Source organism: Scyliorhinus torazame, chromosome 8 (genome assembly GCF_047496885.1).
Source record: "Scyliorhinus torazame isolate Kashiwa2021f chromosome 8, sScyTor2.1, whole genome shotgun sequence".
NCBI classification, from domain to species: domain Eukaryota; kingdom Metazoa; phylum Chordata; class Chondrichthyes; order Carcharhiniformes; family Scyliorhinidae; genus Scyliorhinus; species Scyliorhinus torazame.
In genome coordinates, this window is record NC_092714.1 from 150,357,496 (window position 1) to 150,378,884 (window position 21,389).

At 47.4% G+C, this 21,389-nt stretch overlaps 1 protein-coding gene across 1 annotated transcript in view; it reads right to left on the minus strand.

Annotated features, from left to right (window-relative positions):
* The window catches only part of LOC140428189 (uncharacterized), an 85,761-nt gene that overhangs the window by 52,562 nt on the left and 11,810 nt on the right, over positions 1-21,389 (minus strand). The window contains exon 4 of the mRNA XM_072514360.1: positions 7,795-7,815. Within this exon, the coding sequence (XP_072370461.1) occupies positions 7,795-7,815 (21 nt within the window). The remainder of the gene's footprint in view (positions 1-7,794; positions 7,816-21,389) is intronic.

Genomic DNA, 21,389 nt, shown 5'->3' on the forward strand with positions numbered 1-21,389 from the left:
TACCCTCTCAGATGTAGAAGATCTCATGGCACAGTTTCAAAGAAGGGCAGAGGAGTTGACCTGACGAAAGTTTATCCCTCAACAGCACTGAAAAGAAACCAGAGGTCATGATCTAATTGCTATCTGTGGGAGCTTGCTGTGCGCAACGGCTGTTGTGTTTTCTACATCACACCAGTGATCACACTTTTAAAAGAACTTCATTGGCAAAGCATTTTGTGACGTGTTAAGTCCTAACAAGGTAAATAAAGACACATCTATCTCCCTTCTCACCCAAAACTCTGCTACCCATCCCACACAAAGTCCCATTCACCATCGCCCCTGTAACCACCGACCTGCATGAGCCTTGGGTCCAGCAATACCTTGAATTTGAAATTCTCATCCTTTTCTTCATATCCATCCATGGCCTTGCCAGATATCTGCACTTCTCCAATTCTGATCACTTGCAATCCCAGGTTTCCTTTGCTCCAACACTGACAGTTGTGCCTTTGTCTGCCTGGGCCTGAAGCTCTGAAATTCTGCCCCTCAACCGTCTCTGGCTGTCTCTCTCTCTCTCCAGCTAGTACGGGAATTGAAGCTGCGCTGTTGACATGCTCGGCATCACGGGCCAGCTGAGCTAACCAACCCCCATTTTCCCTATATGCTTTGTCAAAACTCCTAGTAACTTTGAATGCCTCTATTAAATTTCCCTTTAACCTTCTCTGCTTTAAGGAGAATGATCCCAGCTTCTCCCATCACTTCCCATAAACAAAGTCCCTCATTCCTGGTGTAATCCAGGTAAGCCTCTCCACAATCTTCTCCAGATGTGTGGGTGCCAGAATTATATACAATGTATCAATTGAGGCCTCATCAGTGATGCGTAAAGGTGCAACATGACTTCCTGGTTTTGTATTCAATGCCCCATTTATAGATCGTGTCTCCGATAAGCTTTCACAACGCCTTATTAATGTATTATTTAAAGACTATAAATTTGCAGTACAGGCACAATATAAATGCAAGTTATTGATGGGCCTGGAGGCAACAATAAAGTTAAAAATGTGAACAATAAAATTCCAGTAAAAATCAGTAACACTGGCACCGGCAATACTGGAGTTTCATTTTAAGGTATTCAAGACCAGTTCGGATGAGTTCCACTGGTAGCCTTTGTTTAACAGGTGCATCCATTTACTGAATCAGGCAACAGAATACATCTTGAGATTCACAATTGTTTTATTGCTGTACTATAGTTCAGTACAAATACCACCTTCCACTCTTCCCTTCTGCACCCTCTCCCTGTCCAGAAACACCTCCCTCTACTGCGTAAAAAACACAGCTCTTAAATACAAGCTTCAATCAACATCAGCTGCTGTCAACTCACTCTGAAGATAGTGCCTGGTTTACTCTTCAAGGGGCTGGCATTTCTAACATTGTTGCCCTTCATTTCCAAGTTTTATTGGTTTTCCCTTCTTCAGGCTCTATCAGCGATAGCACAGAAATTCCCCATACCTTTTCTTTTCGCAATTTATTAAATATTAGGGCAGATGACCAAAAGCTTGGTCATGGAGGTGGGTTTTCACACACATCTTTGGGGAGGTAGAGAGAGATGAAGAGGTTTAGAGTAGATATTCCAACCAGAGCACCTTGGCAACTGAGGCCTGGCAGCCAATGGTGGACAGATGAAAACCATAGAAACAGGAGTAGGCTATTCAGCCCCTCAAACCTGCTCCACCATTCAATGAGATCATGGTTGATCTGTGGCCTAGCTCCATATACCTGCCTTTGGCCCATATCCATCCCTTAATACCTTCACTTGACAATATTTATCTTTCTCAGATTTAAAATTAACAACTGATCTAGCATTAAGGAGTGCATGGGGGAACTGCAACAATTGTTTCTTCCTTTCTGGCACAAAAGTAGAATGGGAAAGGTGGCCAATCCATGGCTTACATGGGAAATTAGAGATAGTATTTGATTCAAGGAAGAAACATACAAATTGGCCAAGAAAAACAACAGGTCTGAGGATTGGGAGCAATTTAAAATTCAGGAAAGAAGGACCAAGGGATTGATTAAGAAGGGGAAAATGGAGTACAAGAGTAAGCTTACAGGGAACATAAAACTGACTGTAAAAGTTTCTATAGGTACTTGAAGAGAGAAAGATTGGTGAAGACAATTGTAGGTCCCTTACAGTCAGAAATAGGGGAATGCATAATAGGGGATAAAGAAATGGCTGAGCAACCAAACACATACTTTGGTTCTGTCTTCACAAATGAGGTCACAAATCAGATACCAGAAATGTTGGAGAATGCAAGGTTTAGTGAGCGGGAGGAACTGAAGAACAGCAATATTAGTAAAGAAATGGTGTTGGACAATTCATCAGCCTGTTCAAAGACCTGTTCGAGGCCAACAGCGACTAGGAAAGGGGGATGGGGTGGTGAGGGAGGAGGACAAGGGAAGGTACACACAAGAGAAAGGGGCAGAGGGGGGAAGGGAAGGGAAGGGAACCCAAAGGAAGGACTAAACGAAGCATGGGAACAAGGGAGGAGGGTAAGGGCCACGCAGATTCCCCCCTCCCCACCCAACAATAAAAACTAAAAACCCCAGCAGAAAGAAGCAGAGCACAATAGCCCAGGGCAAATGACAACTCTAAGAGGGGAACTAAACTACCAATGAGGGGAGGGGAGGGGAGGGAGGGGGGTCCTCATGTATAAGACACAAACTTGTTTGTAAATACCACATACACATGAGCTGTTACGCTGTAAAAAAAACACCATTAAATATATTTAAAAAAAAGAAATGGTATTGGGTAAATTGATGGTTGATAAATCCCCAGGGCCTGATAATCTATCCCAGAGTACTTAAGGAAATGGCTCCAGAAATAGTGGATGCATTGGTAGTCATCTTCCAGGATTCTACAGACTCTGGAACAGTTCCTGCAGATTAGAGGGTGGCTAATGTAACTCCGCTATTTAAAAAGGGAGGTAGAGAGAAAACAGGAAATTATAGACCAGCAAGCCTGACATCAATGGTGGAGAAAATTATAGAATCCATTATCAAAGATTTTATAGCAGAGTACTTTGGAAATAGTGGGCGGATCGGCCAGAGCCAGCATGGGTTTTTGAAGGGGAAATCATGCTTGACAAAACTGTAATTCTTCGAGGATGTACAGTTACCGGGGGGGGGGGGCAGTGGATGTGGTATATTTGGACTTTCAGAAGGCTTTTGACAAAGTCGCGTATAAGAGATTAGTGTGTAAAGTTAAAGTGCATGGGATTAGGGGTAGTGTATTGAGATGGATAGAAAACTGGTTGGCAGACAGGAAACAAAAGGTAGGAATTAACAAGTCTTTTTCAAATTGGCAGGCAGTGACTAGTGGTGTATTGCAGGGGTCTGTGCTAGGACCCCAGCTATTCATAATATATATTAATGATCTAGATGAGGGAACAAAATGTCATATCTCCAAATTTTCAGATGACACCAAGTTGGGTGGGAGGGTGAGCTGTGAGGAGGTTGCGTAGACCCTTCAGTGTGATTTGGACAAGTTGAGTGAGTGGTCAAATGAATGGCAGATGCAGTATAATTTGGAGAAATGCAAGGATATCCACTTTGGTGGCAAAAACGAGAAGGCAGACAATGATCTGAATGGCCATAAATTAGGAGAGGGGAATGTGCAATGAGACCTGGGTGCCCTCATACACCAGTCACTGGAGGTAAGCAGGCGGTAAAGAAGGCAAATGGTATGCTGGCATTCATTGCAAGATGATTCGAGTAGAGGAGCAGGGATCTCTTGCAGCAATTATACAGGGCCTTGGTGTGGCCACACCTGGAACATTGTGTGCAATTTTGGTCTCCTTATCTGAGGAAGAATGTTCTTGCTCTGGAGAACGTGCACAAAGGTTTATCAGATTAATTTCTGGAATGGTGGGACTGACGTATAAGGAGGGATTGAGTCGGTTAGGATTGTTTTCGCTGGAGTTCAGAAGAATACATAGATACGTAGATACACAGAAGATAGGAGCAGGAGGAGGCCTTTTGGCCCTTCGAGCCTGCTCCGCAATTCATCACAATCATGGCTGATCATCCAACTCAACAGCGTAATCCTGCTTTCTCCTCATAGTCTTTGATCCCATTCTCCCCAAGTGCTGTATCCAGCCGCCTCTTGAATATATTCAAAGTTTTAGCATCAACTACTTCCTGTCGTAATGAATTCCACAGGCTCACCACTCTTCGTGTGAAGAAATGTCTCCTTATTTCTGTCCGAAATGGTTTACCCTAAATCCTCAGACTGTGACCCCTAGTTCTGGACACACCCAGCATTGGTAACATCTTCCCTGCATCTACCCTGTCTAGTGCTGTTAGAATTTTATAAGTCTCTATGAGATCCCCCCTCATTCTTCTGAACTCCAGCGTGAACAATCCCAATCTAGTCAATCTCTCCTCATATGACAGTCCCACCACCCCTGTAATCAGTCTGGTAAACATTTGCTGCACTCCCTCGAGAGCAAGAACATCCTTCCTCAGAGAAGGAGACCAAAACTGCACACAATACTCCAGGTGTGGTCTCACCAAGGCCCTGTACAATTGCAGCAACACATCCCTGCTTCTATACTCGAAACCTCTCGCAATGAAGGCCAACATACCATTAGCCTTCTTTACCACCTGCTGTACCTGCATGCTTACCTTCAGCGAATGCTGCACAAGGACACCCAGGTCCCGTTGCGCACTCCCCTCTCCCAATTTACAACCATTCAGGTAGTAATCTGCCTTCCTGTTTTTGCTTCCAAAGTGAATAACCTCACATTTATCCAAATTATACAGCATCTGCCATTGATTTGCCCACTTGCCCAACCTGTCCAGATCATGCTGTCGGATCCCTGCATCCTCGTCACAATTCACCCTCCCACCTAACTTGGTATCATCTGCAAACTTTGAGATGTTATATTTTGTTCCCTCATCCAAATCATTAATATATATTATGAATAGCTGGGGTCCCAGCACCGATCCCTGTGGTACCCCACTAGTTACTGCCTGCCAATTTGAAAATAACCCATTAATCCCTACTCTTTGTTTCGTCTCTGCCAACCAGTTTTCTGTCCATCTCATACATTTCTTCAAATCCCATGCGCTTTAATTTTGTACAATGATCTCTTATGCGGGACTTTGTCAAACGCCTTCTGAAAGTCCAAGTATACCACATCGACTGGCTCCCCCTTGTCAACTGTACTGGTTACATATTCAAAGAATTCCAACAGATTTGTCAAGCATGACTTTCCTTTCATAAATCCATGTTGACTCTGACTGATCTTGCCACTGCTTTCTAAATGTTCCGCTATAAAGTCCTTGATAATGGATTCAAGCATTTTCCCCACTGCCGATGTTAGGCTTACTGGTCTATAATTAACTGCTTTCTCTCTATCTCCCTTTTTGAATATCTGAGTGACGTGAGCTATCCCCCAATCTGCAGAGACAGTTCTAGAGTCTATAGAATCCCGGAAGATGACCACCAATGCATCCACTATTTCCAGACCCACCTCCTTAAGCATTCTGGGATGCAGATTCTCAGGCCCTGGGGATTTAGTCGTCTTCAATCCCATCAATTTTCCCAGCACCATTTCTGTACTAATGTCGAAACCTCAGTTCTTCCCTATCTCTAACCTTTCATTCTCCAACATTTCTGATATCTGATTTGTGTCCTCTTTTGTGAAGACAGCATGTATTCAATTGCTCAGCCGTTTCTTTGTCCCTTATTATGCATTCCCCTGTTTCTGTCTGCAGTGGGCCTACATTTCTCTTTACCAATGTCTTTCTCTTCACATATCTATAGAAACTCTTAGTGTCAGTCTCTCCCTGCAAGCTTCCTTTCATACTGTACTTTCCCCTTCTTAATCATTCCCTTCGTCCTCCTTTGCTGAATTCTAAACTGCTCCCAATCCTCAGACCTATTATTTTTCTTGGCCAATCTGTATGCTTCTTCCTTGTATCGGATACCATTTCCAATTTCCTTTATAAGCCATGGATTGGCCCTCTTACCCCCTTTGCTTTTGTGCCAGACAGGAATGAACATTTGGTGTAGTTCCCCCATGCGTTCCTTGAATGTTTGCCATTGTCTATCCACTGTCATCCCTTTAAGTAACTCCCCCCAATCTATCAAAGCTAACTCATATCTTCATAGTCCCCTTTATTAAGATTCAGCACCCTAGTCTCCGAATCAACTACTTCACTCTCCAACTTGATAAAAAATTCTATCATGTTATGGTCGGTCATCCCCAAGGGGTCTTGTACAGCCAGATTGGCAATGACTCCTTTCTCAGGGAGGGAGGATCTCCTAGAAACCTATAAAATTCTCACAGAATTAGACAGAGTAGATGCAGGAAGGATGTCCCCAGTGGTTGGGGTGTCCAGAACCAGGGGTCACAGTCTGAGGATACGGGGTAGACCATTTAGGACAGAGATGAGGAGAAATTTCTTCACCCAGAGAGGGGTTGGCTTTTGGAATTCATTATCACAGGGAGAACTGGGGCTCAAACATTGCATGTTTTCAAGAAGTAGTTAGATATAGCACTTTGGGCGAAGGGAATCAAAGGATATGGGTGGGGAAGGCGGGATAAGGCTATTGAGTTGGATGATCAACCATGATCATAATGAATAGCGGAGCAGGCTCGAAGGACCAAATGGCCTCTTCCTGCTCTTATTTTCCATGTTTCTATCAATTTCCGTTTGTGGAAGAAAATTCCAAAGCTCTACCACCCTTTGTGAGTTGAAGTGCCTCTTCACTCTCCCCTGAATGATCGGGCTCTAATTTTTAAACTATGACCCCTCGTTCTAGAATCTCCAAACAGTGGAAGCAGTTTATCTTTATCTACTCTGTCTTTACCTATTACCTTTAAGTCTTCTATCAGATCGCCCCTTAACCTACTGAAGTCTAGAGAAAACAGGCCTAATTTGTATAATCTCTCCTCGTAACGTAACCCCTGATGTCCAGGTATCATTGTTGTAAACCTATGTTGTACTCCCTCCAAGGCCAAACCAGTGCACAAGTGACCTGATAGTGTAAAACTGCAGGTATTTTGGAGGGTTGTGGGGCTGCGGGAGGTTGCAGAGGTAAGGAGAGGGTGGAATGTGGAATGTGATACTGCGTATTCCAAAGATATTGCCGAGCGGAAACATGTTAAAATATCTAACAAGTGTGTCATATCCCACACGGGGCTTACAGGGTGGGAATGATTATCTTTCCCGTGGTTCTCGCGGAGTATGAGCTGCCCCGCTGAAGGGTGGGGTAACGCCCTTCAGCTCTGTATAAAAGGTTGGCCAGTAAGGCACCGACCATGATGAGGTCCGTAGGGATTTACCGGGAGTTATATTTAACGTAACTGTAAATAAACCAAAGTTCTTTATTCTTACTCGGTGTGGACTCCCCGTGTCCTTATTAATGATTTATTTGGCACAGTGGTTAGCTCTGCAGCCTCACAGCGCCGGGGTCCCAGCTTCGATCCCGGCTCTGGGTCACTGTCCATGTGGAGCTTGTACATTCCCCCCATGTTTGCGTGGGTTTCGTCCCCACAACCCAAAGATGTGCAGGGTAGGTGGATTGGGCACGTTAAATTGCCCATTAATTGGAAAAGATTAATTGGGTACACTAAAAAAAAATAATTAATGATTTATTAGGGGGGATGGTGCCAACCAGCACTAGCACAGACACCTGGAGTGGCAGCCACGGACAGGAGCATTACGTTTGCAGCTCAACCCCCATCATAACCCAGCTTCACCTTTACTCACGTTAGCCTATCCCTGCAGTTTGAGCGACATGATAAGACAACATACCTGTCGGTCCACGTATGATACCTGTAAAGATAGAAAACACATTCTCGAATCAATGAGTAATACAAGCTCAATTACTAGTTACTCCAGTCTCAAACGAGATCGCACAAAATCAAATTTACCAGAGGAGCTACCCGAGTGTGACAGGGTGGGGGAAAGCACAACAAGATGTCTTAAAGGAATTGACATCAAACAGGAAGCATACGCAGTTGCAAGATTTTTGAAGATAGACAAGAAAGGTATAAAACAAAAAAACCTCAATAGTTTATTACAGCACATAAGACCATAAGATCATAAGACAGAGGAGCGGAAGTAAGGCCATTCGGCCCATCGAGTCCACTCCACCATTCAATCATGGCTGATTTCAACTCCATTTACCCGCTCTCGCTCCATAGCCCTTAATTCCTCGAGAAATCACGAATTTATCAACTTCTGTCTGAAAGACACTCAACGTCCCGGCCTCCACCGCCACGTGAGAAACTGTGAAATGCATTGCAGTCCCAGCCAACCATATCCACAGCGTTAGTTGCTTGAGCAACATTGGCTCTGAGTTGCTGAGCTGGGGTATGAATTGAAGACATTCCAGGGCATTGGGGAGGGAGGAGAGTTACTGTGATATGTCTTCCAGGGGGCAGCCACATTCCCAGGTTAGGCACAATTTTAGAGCTGGTCACTGGTTAGGAACAGGAGGACGTGACTGTGAGTCAGGCAGTATGGGGATCCAGTGCATTGTGATGGCGGAACCTCAGCCCTTAACTTTGACCAACAAGTAGGACGCATCTGTACCTTTGTGAATGAGAACAAGGGCGACAGGTTGGATGAGCACCATGGTGCAGGATGCATTTCAAGTGATGGGATGAGGAGGAATACGGTAACAATAGAGAACAATATAGTCAGGGAGATAGATACTGTTCTCTGCAGCCATGACTGGGGACTCCAAAGGTTGTGTTGCCTGCTTGCTGCCAAGATTAAGGACATCTCCCCTCGACAGACCTGGAGTGGGGGTGATACAGGTCCACGTAGCAACCAATTACATCGGTAGAATGAAGAATGATGAGAGAGTTCAAGGAGTTAGGATGCAAATTAAATCACAGAACCTCAAAGGTAATATTTTCTGGATTGCTAGCTGAGCCATGTGCCAATCGGCTTAGGGTCAAGCAGATTAGAGATTTAAATGCTGCGGCTCAAAAAGTGGTGTCAGGTTTCCATTCATTGGTCACTGGCACCAGTACTTGGGAAAGAGGGATCTGTTCAGTTGAGCTGGACTCCACTTAAACTAGGCTGGAATCAGGCTCATAAAATCACAGAATCCCTATGGTGCAGAAGGAGATATTCAGCCCATCGAGTCTGCACCGACTCTATGAAAGAGCATCCAAACCTTAGCCCACTTCCCCACTCTATCCCCATAGCCCCATTATGCCACTTAACCATTGGACACTAAGGGGCAATTTTAGCATGGCCAATCCACCTAACCTGCATATCTTTGGATTGTGGGAGGAAACCGGAGCACCCTAAGGAAACCCACGCAGACACGGGGGGAACGTGCAAACTCCACACAGTGACCCAAGGTCAGAATTCAACCAGGTCCCTAGTGCTGTGAGGCAGCAGTGCTAACCGCTGTGCTACAATGTCACCCTATGATTCATTCAACTGAGATTGCATATGGGGCTTTAAACAAAGAGCAGGGCAGGGGTCAGATGTGGGGAGATTTAGAAATCCAAAGAGAAAAGTCAAGACAATACAATGCGAGTAAAGACAATCAGAGTGGGACAGGAAGGAACTAATACACTGAAAAAAGAGTGGGAGGAGGCCTAAGTTCAATAAGGTATGAGCATGAATGTAGGTATAAGTTGCAGAGGGAGAAGCAGGTGCTGCTCTACATAGTTTTTTCAGCCTCCAGAAGCTGATGAATGTTCAAGGCTTTAATCAGATGAGCTGGTAGGGGATTGGTGATTTTTAAAAAAGATATTGGCCAGGATTCTCCGTAGCCCGACGCCGAAATCGAGACCAGCTGTCTGGCGGAGAATGGAAACCAGGGGCAGCGCCGGTTTGACTCCAGTTCACCATGCTCCGCTCCCTTCAAACTGCCATCATTGTGCCATGGGCCGCGCACCGTTTCTTTTTAAAAAAATATGTTTTATAGAAATTTTTTTCCCAAACAACAATTTTTCCCCCCTTACAAGGCAAACGCAACAATAACAATACAGAAATTTTTAACAAAACACAAGTAACAAAACCCCTTTATCTTTGACCTAAACTAAACTAACCCCCCCCTCCTCCCCCTCCCACCCCCCCCCCCCTTCCCCCTGGGTTGCTGCTGCTGGTCATCTGTCTTCCCTCTAACGTTCCCCTAGGTAGTCGAGAAATGGCTGCCACCGCCTGGTGAACCCTTGAGCCGATCCTCTCAGGGCAAACTTTATCTGCTCCAGTTTAATGAACCCCGCCATATCATTTACCCAGGCCTCCAGTCCGGGGGGTTTCGCCTCCTTCCACATGAGTAGGATCCTGCGCCGGGCTACTAGGGACGCAAAGGCCACAACGTCGGCCTCTTTCGCCTCCTGCACTCCCGGCTCTTCCGCAACTCCAAATAGAGCTAACCCCCAGCCTGGTTTGACCCGGGCCTTCACCACCCGCGAAATCACTCCCGTCACTCCCTTCCAATACCCTTCCAGTGCCGGGCACGCCCAAAACATATGTGCGTGGTTTGCCGGGCTCCCGCCACACCTCCCACATTTGTCCTCCACTCCAAAGAACCTGCTCAATCTTGCTCCCGTTATGTGTGCTCTATGTAGCACCTTAAATTGAATCAGGCTAAGCCTGGCGCATGAGGAAGAGGAATTTACCCTGCTTAGGGCATCAGCCCACATACCCTCCTCTAACTCCTCCCCTAGTTCTTCTTCCCACTTTCCTTTTAGTTCGCCCACCGACTCCTCCCCCTCTTCCCTCATCTCTCGGTAAATCTCTGACACCTTGCCCTCTCCGACCCACACCCCTGAAAGCACCCTGTCCTGTATCCCCTGTGTCGGGAGCAACGGAAATTCCCTCACCTGTTGTCTAGTAAACGCCCTCACCTGCATATATCTCAAGAAATTTCCCCGGGGCAACTTATACTTTTCCTTCAATGCTCCCAAGCTCGCAAAAGTCCCATCTATAAATAAATCTCCCACCCTCCTAATTCCCAACTGGTACCAGCTCTGAAATCCTCCATCCATTCTTCCTGGGGCGAACTTATGGTTGTTCCTGATTGGGGACCCTACCAGGGCTCCCCGCACCCCTCTCTGTCGCCTCCACTGTCCCCAGATATTCAATGTTGCCGCCACCACCGGGTTCGTGGTAAACTTTTTAGGTGAGATCGGTAGCGGCGCCGTCACCAGTGCCTCTAAACTCGTCCCTTTACAGGACTTTCTCTCCAGTCTTTTCCACGCCGCTCCCTCACCCTCCATCATCCATTTACGTATCATTGCCACATTGGCGGCCCAATAGTAATCGCCCAAGTTCGGTAGTGCCAATCCTCCTCTGTCCCTACTACGCTGAAGGAACCCCCTCCTTACTCTCGGAACTTTCCCTGCCCACACGAAGCTCGTGATGCTCCTGTCTATTTTATTAAAAAAGGTCTTGGTGATTAGTATAGGGAGACATTGAAATACAAATAAGAACCTCGGGAGGACCATCATCTTAATTGCTTGCACCCTGCCCGCCAGCGATAGAGGCTGCATGTCCCACCTCTTGAAGTCCTCTTCCATTTGTTCTACCAACCGTGTCAGATTAAGTCTGTGCAAGGTTCCCCAGCTCCTAGCGATCTGAATCCCCAGGTATCGGAGGTTTCTTTCCACTTTCCTTAGAGGCAAGCCTTCTATCTCACTACTCTGGTCCCCTGGATGTATCACAAATAATTCACTCTTCCCCATGTTTAGCCTATACCCCGAGAAATCCCCGAACCCCCTCAAAATTCTCATAACCTCTATCATGCCCCCCGCTGGGTCCGACACGTATAACAATAGGTCATCCGCGTATAACGAGACTCGGTGTTCTTCTCCCCCTCTAATCACCCCTCTCCATTTCCTGGAGTCTCTCAACGCCATGGCCAGAGGTTCAATTGCCAACGCGAACAACAATGGAGACAGCGGGCATCCCTGTCTTGTTCCCCTATATAGTCGGAAATACTCCGATCTATGTCGACCTGTAACTACGCTTGCCGTTGGAGCCCCATAAAGAAGTCTAACCCAGCTAATAAAACCGTTCCCAAACCCAAACCTCCTTAACACTTCCCATAAATACTCCCACTCCACCCTATCAAATGCCTTCTCTGCGTCCATTGCCGCCACTATCTCTGCCTCCCCCTCCACTGGGGGCATCATTATCACCCCTAATAGTCGTCGCGCCGCGCACCGTTTCAACAGCATGAGTGCGTCATTGACCGGCCCACCCGTGATGCTCCACCCCTGATGGGCCTAATTCCTGATGGCGTAGGCCCCGTGTGGTCCCAACCGTGTTGGAGCCAACGGCATGCCGGGTGCGGACTGTGTCCAGCACCGCCACAGTTGGCCTTGATCCATGCCGCTGGCTGGGGGTGGCTTCTGCTATGGCTAGGGAGACTGGTGGAGGGTGGCCAGGAGGTGGGCTGTGGGGTCACGGTTGGCGGGTTGGGGTCGCACATGGCCAGCGCCATGTTGTATTGTGCGACTGGTGCAGGTTGTCAGCCGTGCGCATGTGCGGCCCGGGACCCGACCATTTTCCGGCTGTTTTCGGCGGAAGTTTCAGTCAGCGCCGGTGCAAACCCCTCACTCGTACCGGAATCGGTGAGGGTTTTCTGCCGATTTTTTGGTTGTGAAAGACCACACATGCTCCGCTGGCATCAGCACTTAGTCTCCCAAACGGAGAATCCAGCCCATTATCCCTCTAAATGGGAGCAATAGTTTAAACTACAACTGGGGAGATAGAACTACTGCATCCATTTTAGAGCTTAACTAGGTAAACTACTGGGTATAACTACAGGCAAAAGTTGAGTGAAACTTAATTCAATAAATTAAACACATTAAATGCCAGGGCAGGTGATGTGTTGCGGCTGTAGTGTTTGGGTGCTGGTAGAACTAATATGATGCACTGCAATCACATCCACAATAAGTGTCTTCAGGTCAAAGAACTCTGGCTCCAAAGTGATGAGCTGCAGTCCGAGGTTCAGACATTGTGATGTCTCAGGGAGAGAGAACGTTACCTGGACACTTTATTCCAGGAGGCTGTGTTGGTCAGACTTGGTCAGGGGTCAGGGACAGGAGGATATGACTTTGAGTGAGGCAGATATGATGTAGAAGAGATTCAGCCTTTGCAATTGGCCAACAGGTTTGAGATTCTTCCAACTTGTGCTGCCAAGAGTGAGGACTGCGGGGAGGATGAGCAAACTGGCCATGGCACTGTGGTGTGGGAGACCATTCAAATGGGGGAGTGTAAAAAGGAACATAGTTGTAGTCGGGGAGATGGATATTGTTTTCAGGAGCCGAAAGCACGAGTCCCGAAGGCCTTGTTGCCTGCCCAGTTCCAGAGTTAATGACATTGCCTCAGGGCTGGAGAGGAACTTAGGAGTGGGAGAAGAACGATATAGTTGTTGCGGTCCACCTGGGTATCAATGACATGGGTAGGACTAAGTGTCATGGATCTGCCTAGTAATAGTAGTAAAATAAATTTAACAAGGTATGAGAGGATGCAATCTGCCAGCAACAGATGGAAATCTGCCTTGCAGAGACTTCTGGTGGCGGCATATAGGAAGAAATCGTACGTTGGGTGGCTCCTGCTAGATACTTGATTTTTTAAAGAATTTAATGCCTGGACCCAGGGGCAATTTTTCATGAAATAAGTGCAGCAAGACATAAGGAAGGAGGATGCCCAAAAACGAAAAGAAAGCCGCTGTGAAGAAGGGGGCAAGTGAAGGTTCACCGTTGAGTGCAAGGGTCTGCTTGGCAACTGGAAAGAGGGCGGAGGCTGGGTCGCTGGGTGGGGCCGCACTGTTCACGGCAAAAAAGCTGACCGAGGTGATGGTTTGGGAATTTAAAAAACAGTTTGCAAAGCACATGGAGACGATGAGGAAGGGGATGATGGCAGCATTGAAGGTACTGGTGGAGGAGGCAACTGCCCCGGCGAAGGCGGCGGTGTCAAAGACATTGGTCGAGGTGCGGGAGCAGGGTGAGAAACTGAAGGGAGTGGAGGAGGTCTTGTCACAATTCAACGATCAGCTCACCTTGATTGGTGAGGCGATGCAGAAGGTGGTGGAAGCCAACAAGGGTCTGCGAGCTAAAGTGGAGGACCTGGAAAACAGATCTAGGCAGCAAAATTTGAGGATCATGGGCCTGCCTGAAGGGTCGGAGGGCCAGAGGCTGACAGAGTACTTTGCTAAGGTGTTGGCAGAGCCATTGGGGGAGGGGTAAGATCCCTCCCGGTACAAACTGGATCGGTCTTATAGGTCGTGGAGGCCTAAACCATAGGTGAATGAGCCACCAAAGGCAGTGATTATTTGTTTCCATAGGTACCACGTGAAGAAGAAGGTCCTGAGTTGGGCAAAGCAGAAACAGGAGGTGCAGTGGACTGGAGCTGGTAAACGTATATACCAGGACATAACCGTGGAGTTGGCAAGGAGGAGGGCGGCTATCGGCCAAGTGAAACGGCATTGTATAACAGCGGTGTGCGGTTCGGCGTAGTGTACCCAGCTAGGTTGGGAGTGACCTACAACTCCAAAGACATTTATTTTGAGACGGTGGAAGCGGCGGAGGCATTGGTGAAGGCAGAAGGACTGGGGCAGAAGTGAGAAATGGGACTGAGGATTGATCTTGGACTGAGGGTAAGGAGGGGTTTGGAAGATTTTATAAAGTTCTATTTTTTATTTCATGTTGTTATATGTGTTAAATGAGGTGAAGTTGCCTATTTGGACAAGGTAGGAGTTGGGATATTTTACAATGATAGTTTTTTGAGGTTTGTTTGTTTGCACTAGGTTTGTGTGTTTGAAGGGGGTTTCTTTGTTTTCAAGCGACCAGGTGAGGAGAGGGGATTGGAGGGGAGTGGGGCCTGGGCAGGGACCGCCACACTGGCAAGCTCAAGCTGGCTAGTGAACGGGAGTGTGGTGGCAGGAGGAGCTGCGGTCATTGAAGTCTGGTAGAACAGGTTTCGATGGGCCTAGGTGTGAAAAGTTGGGGGAGAGGACCGATACTGGGTGAGGTATTTTCGAGGGGATGGGGGATTCTGGGAAGGGGGAGGGGTTCCATGGTAACAATGGGATGGAGCAGGCCAAGCTCAGTGGCAGGGCCTGGAGTTATGATGATGGCAGATAGGAGGGGCGGGGGTGGTGAGAGACCCCAGTCTGGACAGTTACATGGAATGTGAGGGGTTTGTTGAAGGGAGGTTTTCAGTGTCATCTTGGAGGTAGTGCTCTTAAACTTGGAACCAGGGCCCTCGAGAAGCCATTTTCAGAGTATTAATCATAGAATTTCTTTACAGTGCAGAAGGAGGCCATTCGGCCCATTGAGTCTGCACCAGTTCTTGGAATGAGCACCCTACCCAGGCCCCCCCCCCACCCTATCTCCATAACCCAGTAACCCCACCCAATACCAAGGGCAATTTTGGACACTAAGGGCAATTTAGCATGGTCAATCCACCTAACCTACATATCTTTGGACTGTGGGAGGAAACCCGAGCACCCGGAGGAAACCCACGCACATATGGGGAGAACATGCAGACTCCGCACAGACAGTGATCTAAGCCGGGAATCGAACCTGGGACCCTGGAGCTATGAAGCAATTGTGCTGCCCACTATGCTACCGTGCTGCCGGTATCGGACCGGCTCGGGCTGCGGGCGATCAGAGGTTTTAGCCTTCGCCTCGCTGATTGACCGGAGGCGGGTCCTGTTAGGTGGAGGTTAGTTTCTCCACCCTGTGCCACGGCTTGGCGGGGGGACCTACTTGAATTTTTTGACTCTCGAGAAGGTGAAGTTTCAGCTGAGGGGGATGAAGGAAGGGTTTCACAATTCATGGGGGCTGTTTATTATGCACTTCCGTGAATTGGTTGCGATTGAACATTGCGGGGGACTGGGGGGCGTCAGGGTTATTGTTGTCTTTGATTTTTTTAAATTTAGTCTGGTATTATTTAGCATAGTGGTAGTGCCACACAACACAATGGAGGGTATCCTCAGTGTGAAGACAGGGCTTTGACTTCACAAGGACTATTTGGTGGTCACTTCTACTGATACTTCACATATCATTGTTCTTAACGGAATGAGCCCTAACCTTCCATGATCTTTGAATCTGCAGCTGTGTATATGCACCATAATACATTCCATCCTGTGTTCCAATTCCTTTTAGAGGTGAAGCAGTCAACGGGCTCCCTTCCTTCAATGTGCTGCTGCGAAATCCAGCATATCCCCCACTCTACCATTACCACCAAGCCAGGGGATCAACCCTGGTTCAATGAAGAATGCAGGAGAGCATGCCAGGAGCAAAACCAGACACACCGAAAAATGAGGTGTCAACCTGGTGAAGCTGCAACACAGGACTACTTGTGTGCCAAACAGCATAAACAGTATTTGACAGAGCCAAGCGATTCCACACCAACGCATCAGATCTAAGCTCTGAAGTCCTGCCACATCTAGTCGTGAATGGTAGTGGACTACTAAACAACTGACTGGAGGAGGAGGCACCGCAAATATCCCCATCCTCAATGATGGGGGAGCCTAGCACATATGTGCAAAAAACAAGGCTGAGGCATTCGCAACAATCTTCAGCCAGAAATGCCGAGTGGATGATCCACCTCTGTCTCCTCCAGAGGTCCTCAGCATCACAGATGTCAGTCTTCAGCCAATCTGATTCACCCCATGCGATACCAAGAAATGGCTGAAGGCACTGGATACTGCAAAGGCTATGGTCCCTGACAATATTCCAACAATAGTACTGAAGACCCGTACTCCAGAACCTGCCACACCCCTAGCCAAGCTGTTCCAGTACAGCTACAACACTGGCATCTACCCAGCAATGCAGAATATTGCCTAGTTGTGTCCTGTACACAAGAAACCAACCCAGCCAATTACCGCCCTATCAGTCTACTCTCCATCATCTGCAAAGTGATGGAAGGAGTCATCAACAATGCTATCAAATGGCACTTACTCAGCAATAACCTGCTTACAGATGCTCAGTTTGGGTTCTGCCAGGGTCACTCAGCTCCTGACCTCAATACAGCCTTGGTTCAAACATGGACAAAAGAGCTGAATGCCAGAGGTGGGGGTGAGAGTTACTGCCGTTGACATCAAGGCAGCATTTAACGTGTATGGTATCAAGGAACCCTAGTTAAACTGGAATCAATGGGAATCGGGGGGGCAACTCTCCGCTCTTTGGAGTCATACCTGGCACAAAGGAAGATTGTTGTGGTGGTTGGAGGTCAATTATCTCAGCTCCAGGACATCACTGCAGGACTTCCTCGGGGGAGTGTCCTAGGCCCAACCATCTTCAGCTGTTTCATCAATGACCTGCCTTCCATCATAAGATCAAAAATGGGGATATTCGCAGATGACTGCACAATGTTCAGCACCATTCACTCCTCAGATAATGAAGCAGTCCATTGCAGCAAGACATGGACAATATCCAGGCTTGGGCTGACAGGTGGCAAGTTACATTCGCGCCACACAAGTACCAGGCAATGACCATCCCCTACAAGAGTGGATCTAACCATTGCCCATTGACATTCACTGGCATTACCATTGCTGAATCCCCCACTATCAACATACTGGGGGTCACCATTGATCAGAAACTGAACTGGACTATCCACATTAATACCATGGTGATGAATCCTATGGCATCTAACTCACTAACTCACCTCCTGACTCCCCAAAGCCTGTCAACCATGTAAAAGGCACAAGTCAGAAATGTGATGGAATACTCTCCACTTGCCTTGATGAGTGCAGCTCCAACAACACTCAAGAAACTCAACACCATCCAGGACAAAGCAGCCCGCTTGATTGCTCCTCCTTCCACAAACATTCAAACCCTCCACCACCGAACAGTGGCAGCCATGTGTACCATCTACAAGATGCATTGCAGTAATTCACCAAGGTTCCTTGGACAACACCTTCCAAACCCACGACCACTACTATCTAGAAGGACAAAAGCAGCAGATACCTGGGAACCCCACCACCTGGAGGTTCCATTCCCCTCCAAGTCACTCACCACCCTGACTTGGAAATCGAGAGCCATTCCTTTGCTGTCGCTGGGCCAAAATCCAGGAATTCCCTTCCTAACAGCACAGTGGGTGTACCTAACCAGAAGGACTGCAGTGGTTCAAGAAGGCAACTCACCACCACCTTCTGAAGGGCAACTAGGGATAGGTAATAAATGCTGGCCTAACCAGCGATGCCCGCATCCCGTAAATGAACTAAAAAAGACAGGGCTTTGTCTCCACAAGGACAAAACTGATACTGTCATGAACAAATGCATTTGTGGCCGGCAGGCAGGATGTCAAGTATATTTTCCCCTCTTGTTGGTTTTCTGACCATCTGCTGCAGTCCCAGTATAGCAGCTATGTACTTTAGGACCCAGCCAGCTTGGTCTGTATTACATGAATAGGATGGAAATAGAGGGATACGGACCCAGGAAGTGTAGAAGATTGTAGTTTAGTCGGGCAGCATGGTCGGCACGGGCTTGGAGGGCCGAAGGGCCTGTTCCTGTGCTGTACATTTCTTTGTTCTTTGTTCTTTGATGGTCCCCCACCCATTTTCTGTGCCCTTGTCACCCTCAGTGCTTCTTCCAGGTGGAATTTACACGGAGTAGTACTGATTCATCAGCTGGGGGGCATTGGTATGTGGTGATCAGCAGGTTTTCTTGCCCATGTTGACCTGATGTCATATGACTTCATGGGGTCTAGAGTCAATGTTGAGGATTCCAAGGGAAATTCCCTCCTGACTGTATACCACTGTGCCGCTACCTCTGCTGAACGTATCCTGCCGGTATTTCAATAAGCATGACTATGATAGCTTGACCAGTCTATCAGACATATCTCCCAATTATGCCACTATCCCCCAGATGATCGAGCACGGCGCAGTGAGGCCGATAGAATCCGGGAGACTCCGCTCCCATGATCTACCCGGCTCTCAATGCCTCGCGAGAACTAACCCGATCTTGTGAGACGTTGCAATGTAAACCCCTCCCATTGTGCGCGAGATCACTTTTTGGCGAATCTGCACATTAAAGCGAGACAGCTAGTAAGAAGGACGTTGCAGGATCGATAGGCCTGACATGTAATTTCTGGTGCCATGGTCAATGCTGGGTGGTCTGTCCAGTTTCATCCCTTGCAGACCTTTCAGCAGTTTGATACAACTGAGTAGCTTACTAGGCCATTTCAAAGGGCATTTAAGAGTCAACCTCATTGGTGTGGGTCTGGTGTGACACGTAAATCAGATTTTCTTCCTTAAAGGGTATTAAAGTGAACCAGATGGGTTCTGTACAACAATCAACGATGGTCATCATTGGGCTTTTAATTAAAGTTTTTATTGGGAACCCGGGTCTCCAGAGCATTACCCTGGGTCTCTGGATTACTAGTCCAGTGACAACACCACTATGTTTCTGGCTCCCCCTATTAGCAGGGATGTGAGACTTCAGTTTCCAGGAGAGATTGGAAAAGTTAGAACTGTCCTCTATGGCAATCTGATATAGGTTTCTAAGATGCAAAGGGGTTTTGACAGATCACCTTGAGAAAAACTATTACAGGGCGAGGTACTAAATGAATACTTTGCATCAGTATTCACCAAAGAGAAGAAATTGGTAGATGTTGAGTCTGGAGAAGGGTGTGTAGATAGCCTGGGGGTCACATTGAGATCCAAAAAGACGAGGTGTTGGGTGTCTTAAAAAATATTAAGGTAGATAAGTCCCCAGGGCCTGATGGGATCTACCCCAGAATACTGAAGGAGGCTGGAGAGGAAATTGCTGAGGCCTTGACAGAAATCTTTGGATCCTCACTGTCTTCAGGGGATGTCCCGGAGGACTGGAGAATAGCCAATGTTGTTCCTCTGTTTAAGAAGGGTAGCAAGGATAATCCAGGGAACTGCAGGCCGGTGAGCCTTCCTTCAGTGGTCGGGAAATTACTGGAGAGAATTCTTCGAGACAGGATCTACTCCCATTTGGAAGCAAATGGACGTATTAGTGAGAGGCACCATGGTTTTGTGAAGGGGAGGTCGTGTCTCACTAACTTGATAGAGTTTTTCGAGGGGGTCACTAAGATGATGGATGCAGGTAGGGCAGTGGATGTTGTCTATATGGACTTCAGTAAGGCCTTTGACACGGTCCCTCATGGTAGACTAGTACAAAAGGTGAAGTCACACGGGATCAGGGGTGAGCTGGCAAGGTGGATACAGAACTGGCTAGGTCATAGAAGGCAGAGAGTAGCAATGGAAGGATGCTTTTCTAATTGGAGGGCTGTGACCAGTGGTGTTCCACAGGGATCAGTGCTGGGACCTTTGCTCTTTGTAGTATATATAAATGATTTGGAGGAAAATGTAACTGGTCTGATTAGTAAGTTTGCAGACGACACAAAGGTTGGTGGAATTGCGGATAGCGATGAGGACTGTCAGAGGATACAGCAGGATTTAGATTGTTTGGAGACTTGGGCGGAGAGATGGCAGATGGAGTTTAATCCGGATAAATGTGAGGTAATGCATTTTGGAAGGTCTATTGCAGGTAGGGAATATACAGTGAATGGTAGAACCCTCAAGAGTATTGAAAGTCAGAGAGATCTAGGAGTACAGGTCCACAGGTCACTGAAAGGGGCTACACAGGTGGAGAAGGTAGTCAAGAAGGAATACGGCATGCTTGCCTTCATTGGCCGGGGCATTGAGTATAAGATTTGGCAAGTCATGTTGCAGCTGTATAGAACCTTAGTTAGGCCACACTTGGAGTATAGTGTTCAATTCTGGTCGCCACACTACCAGAAGGATGTGGAGGCTTTAGAGAGGGTGCAGCAGAGATTTACCAGAATGCTGCCTGGTATGGAGGGCATTAGCTATGAGGAGCGGTTGAATAAACTCGGTTTGTTCTCACTGGAACGAAGGAGGTTGAGGGGAGACCTGATAGAGGTCTACAAAATTATGAGGGCGATAGACAGAGTGGATAGTCAGAGGCTTTTCCCCAGGGTAGAGGGGTCAATTACTAGGGGGCATAGGTTTAAGGTGAGAGGGGCAAGGTTTAGAGTAGATGTACGAGGCAAGTTTTTTACGCAGAGGGTAGTGGGTGCCTGGAACTCGCTGCTGGAGGAGGTGGTGGAAGCAGGGACGATAGTGACATTTAAGGGGCATCTTGACAAATACATGAATAGGATGGGAATAGAGGGATACGGACCCAGGAAGTGTAGAAGATTGTAGTTTAGTCGGGCAGCATGGTCGGCACGGGCTTGGCGGGCCGAAGGGCCTGTTCCTGTGCTGTACATTTCTTTGTTCTTTGTTCTTTATCTGGCGAGTGAGTCAATAACTAGAGATGCAGCGACCTGAATCATTAACTCTGTTTCTCTTTTCATTAACGTCACCTGCTAGACGGACATAATTTCCTGTTTATATTCATGGCCCCTATGTTCTGACCCCTTGT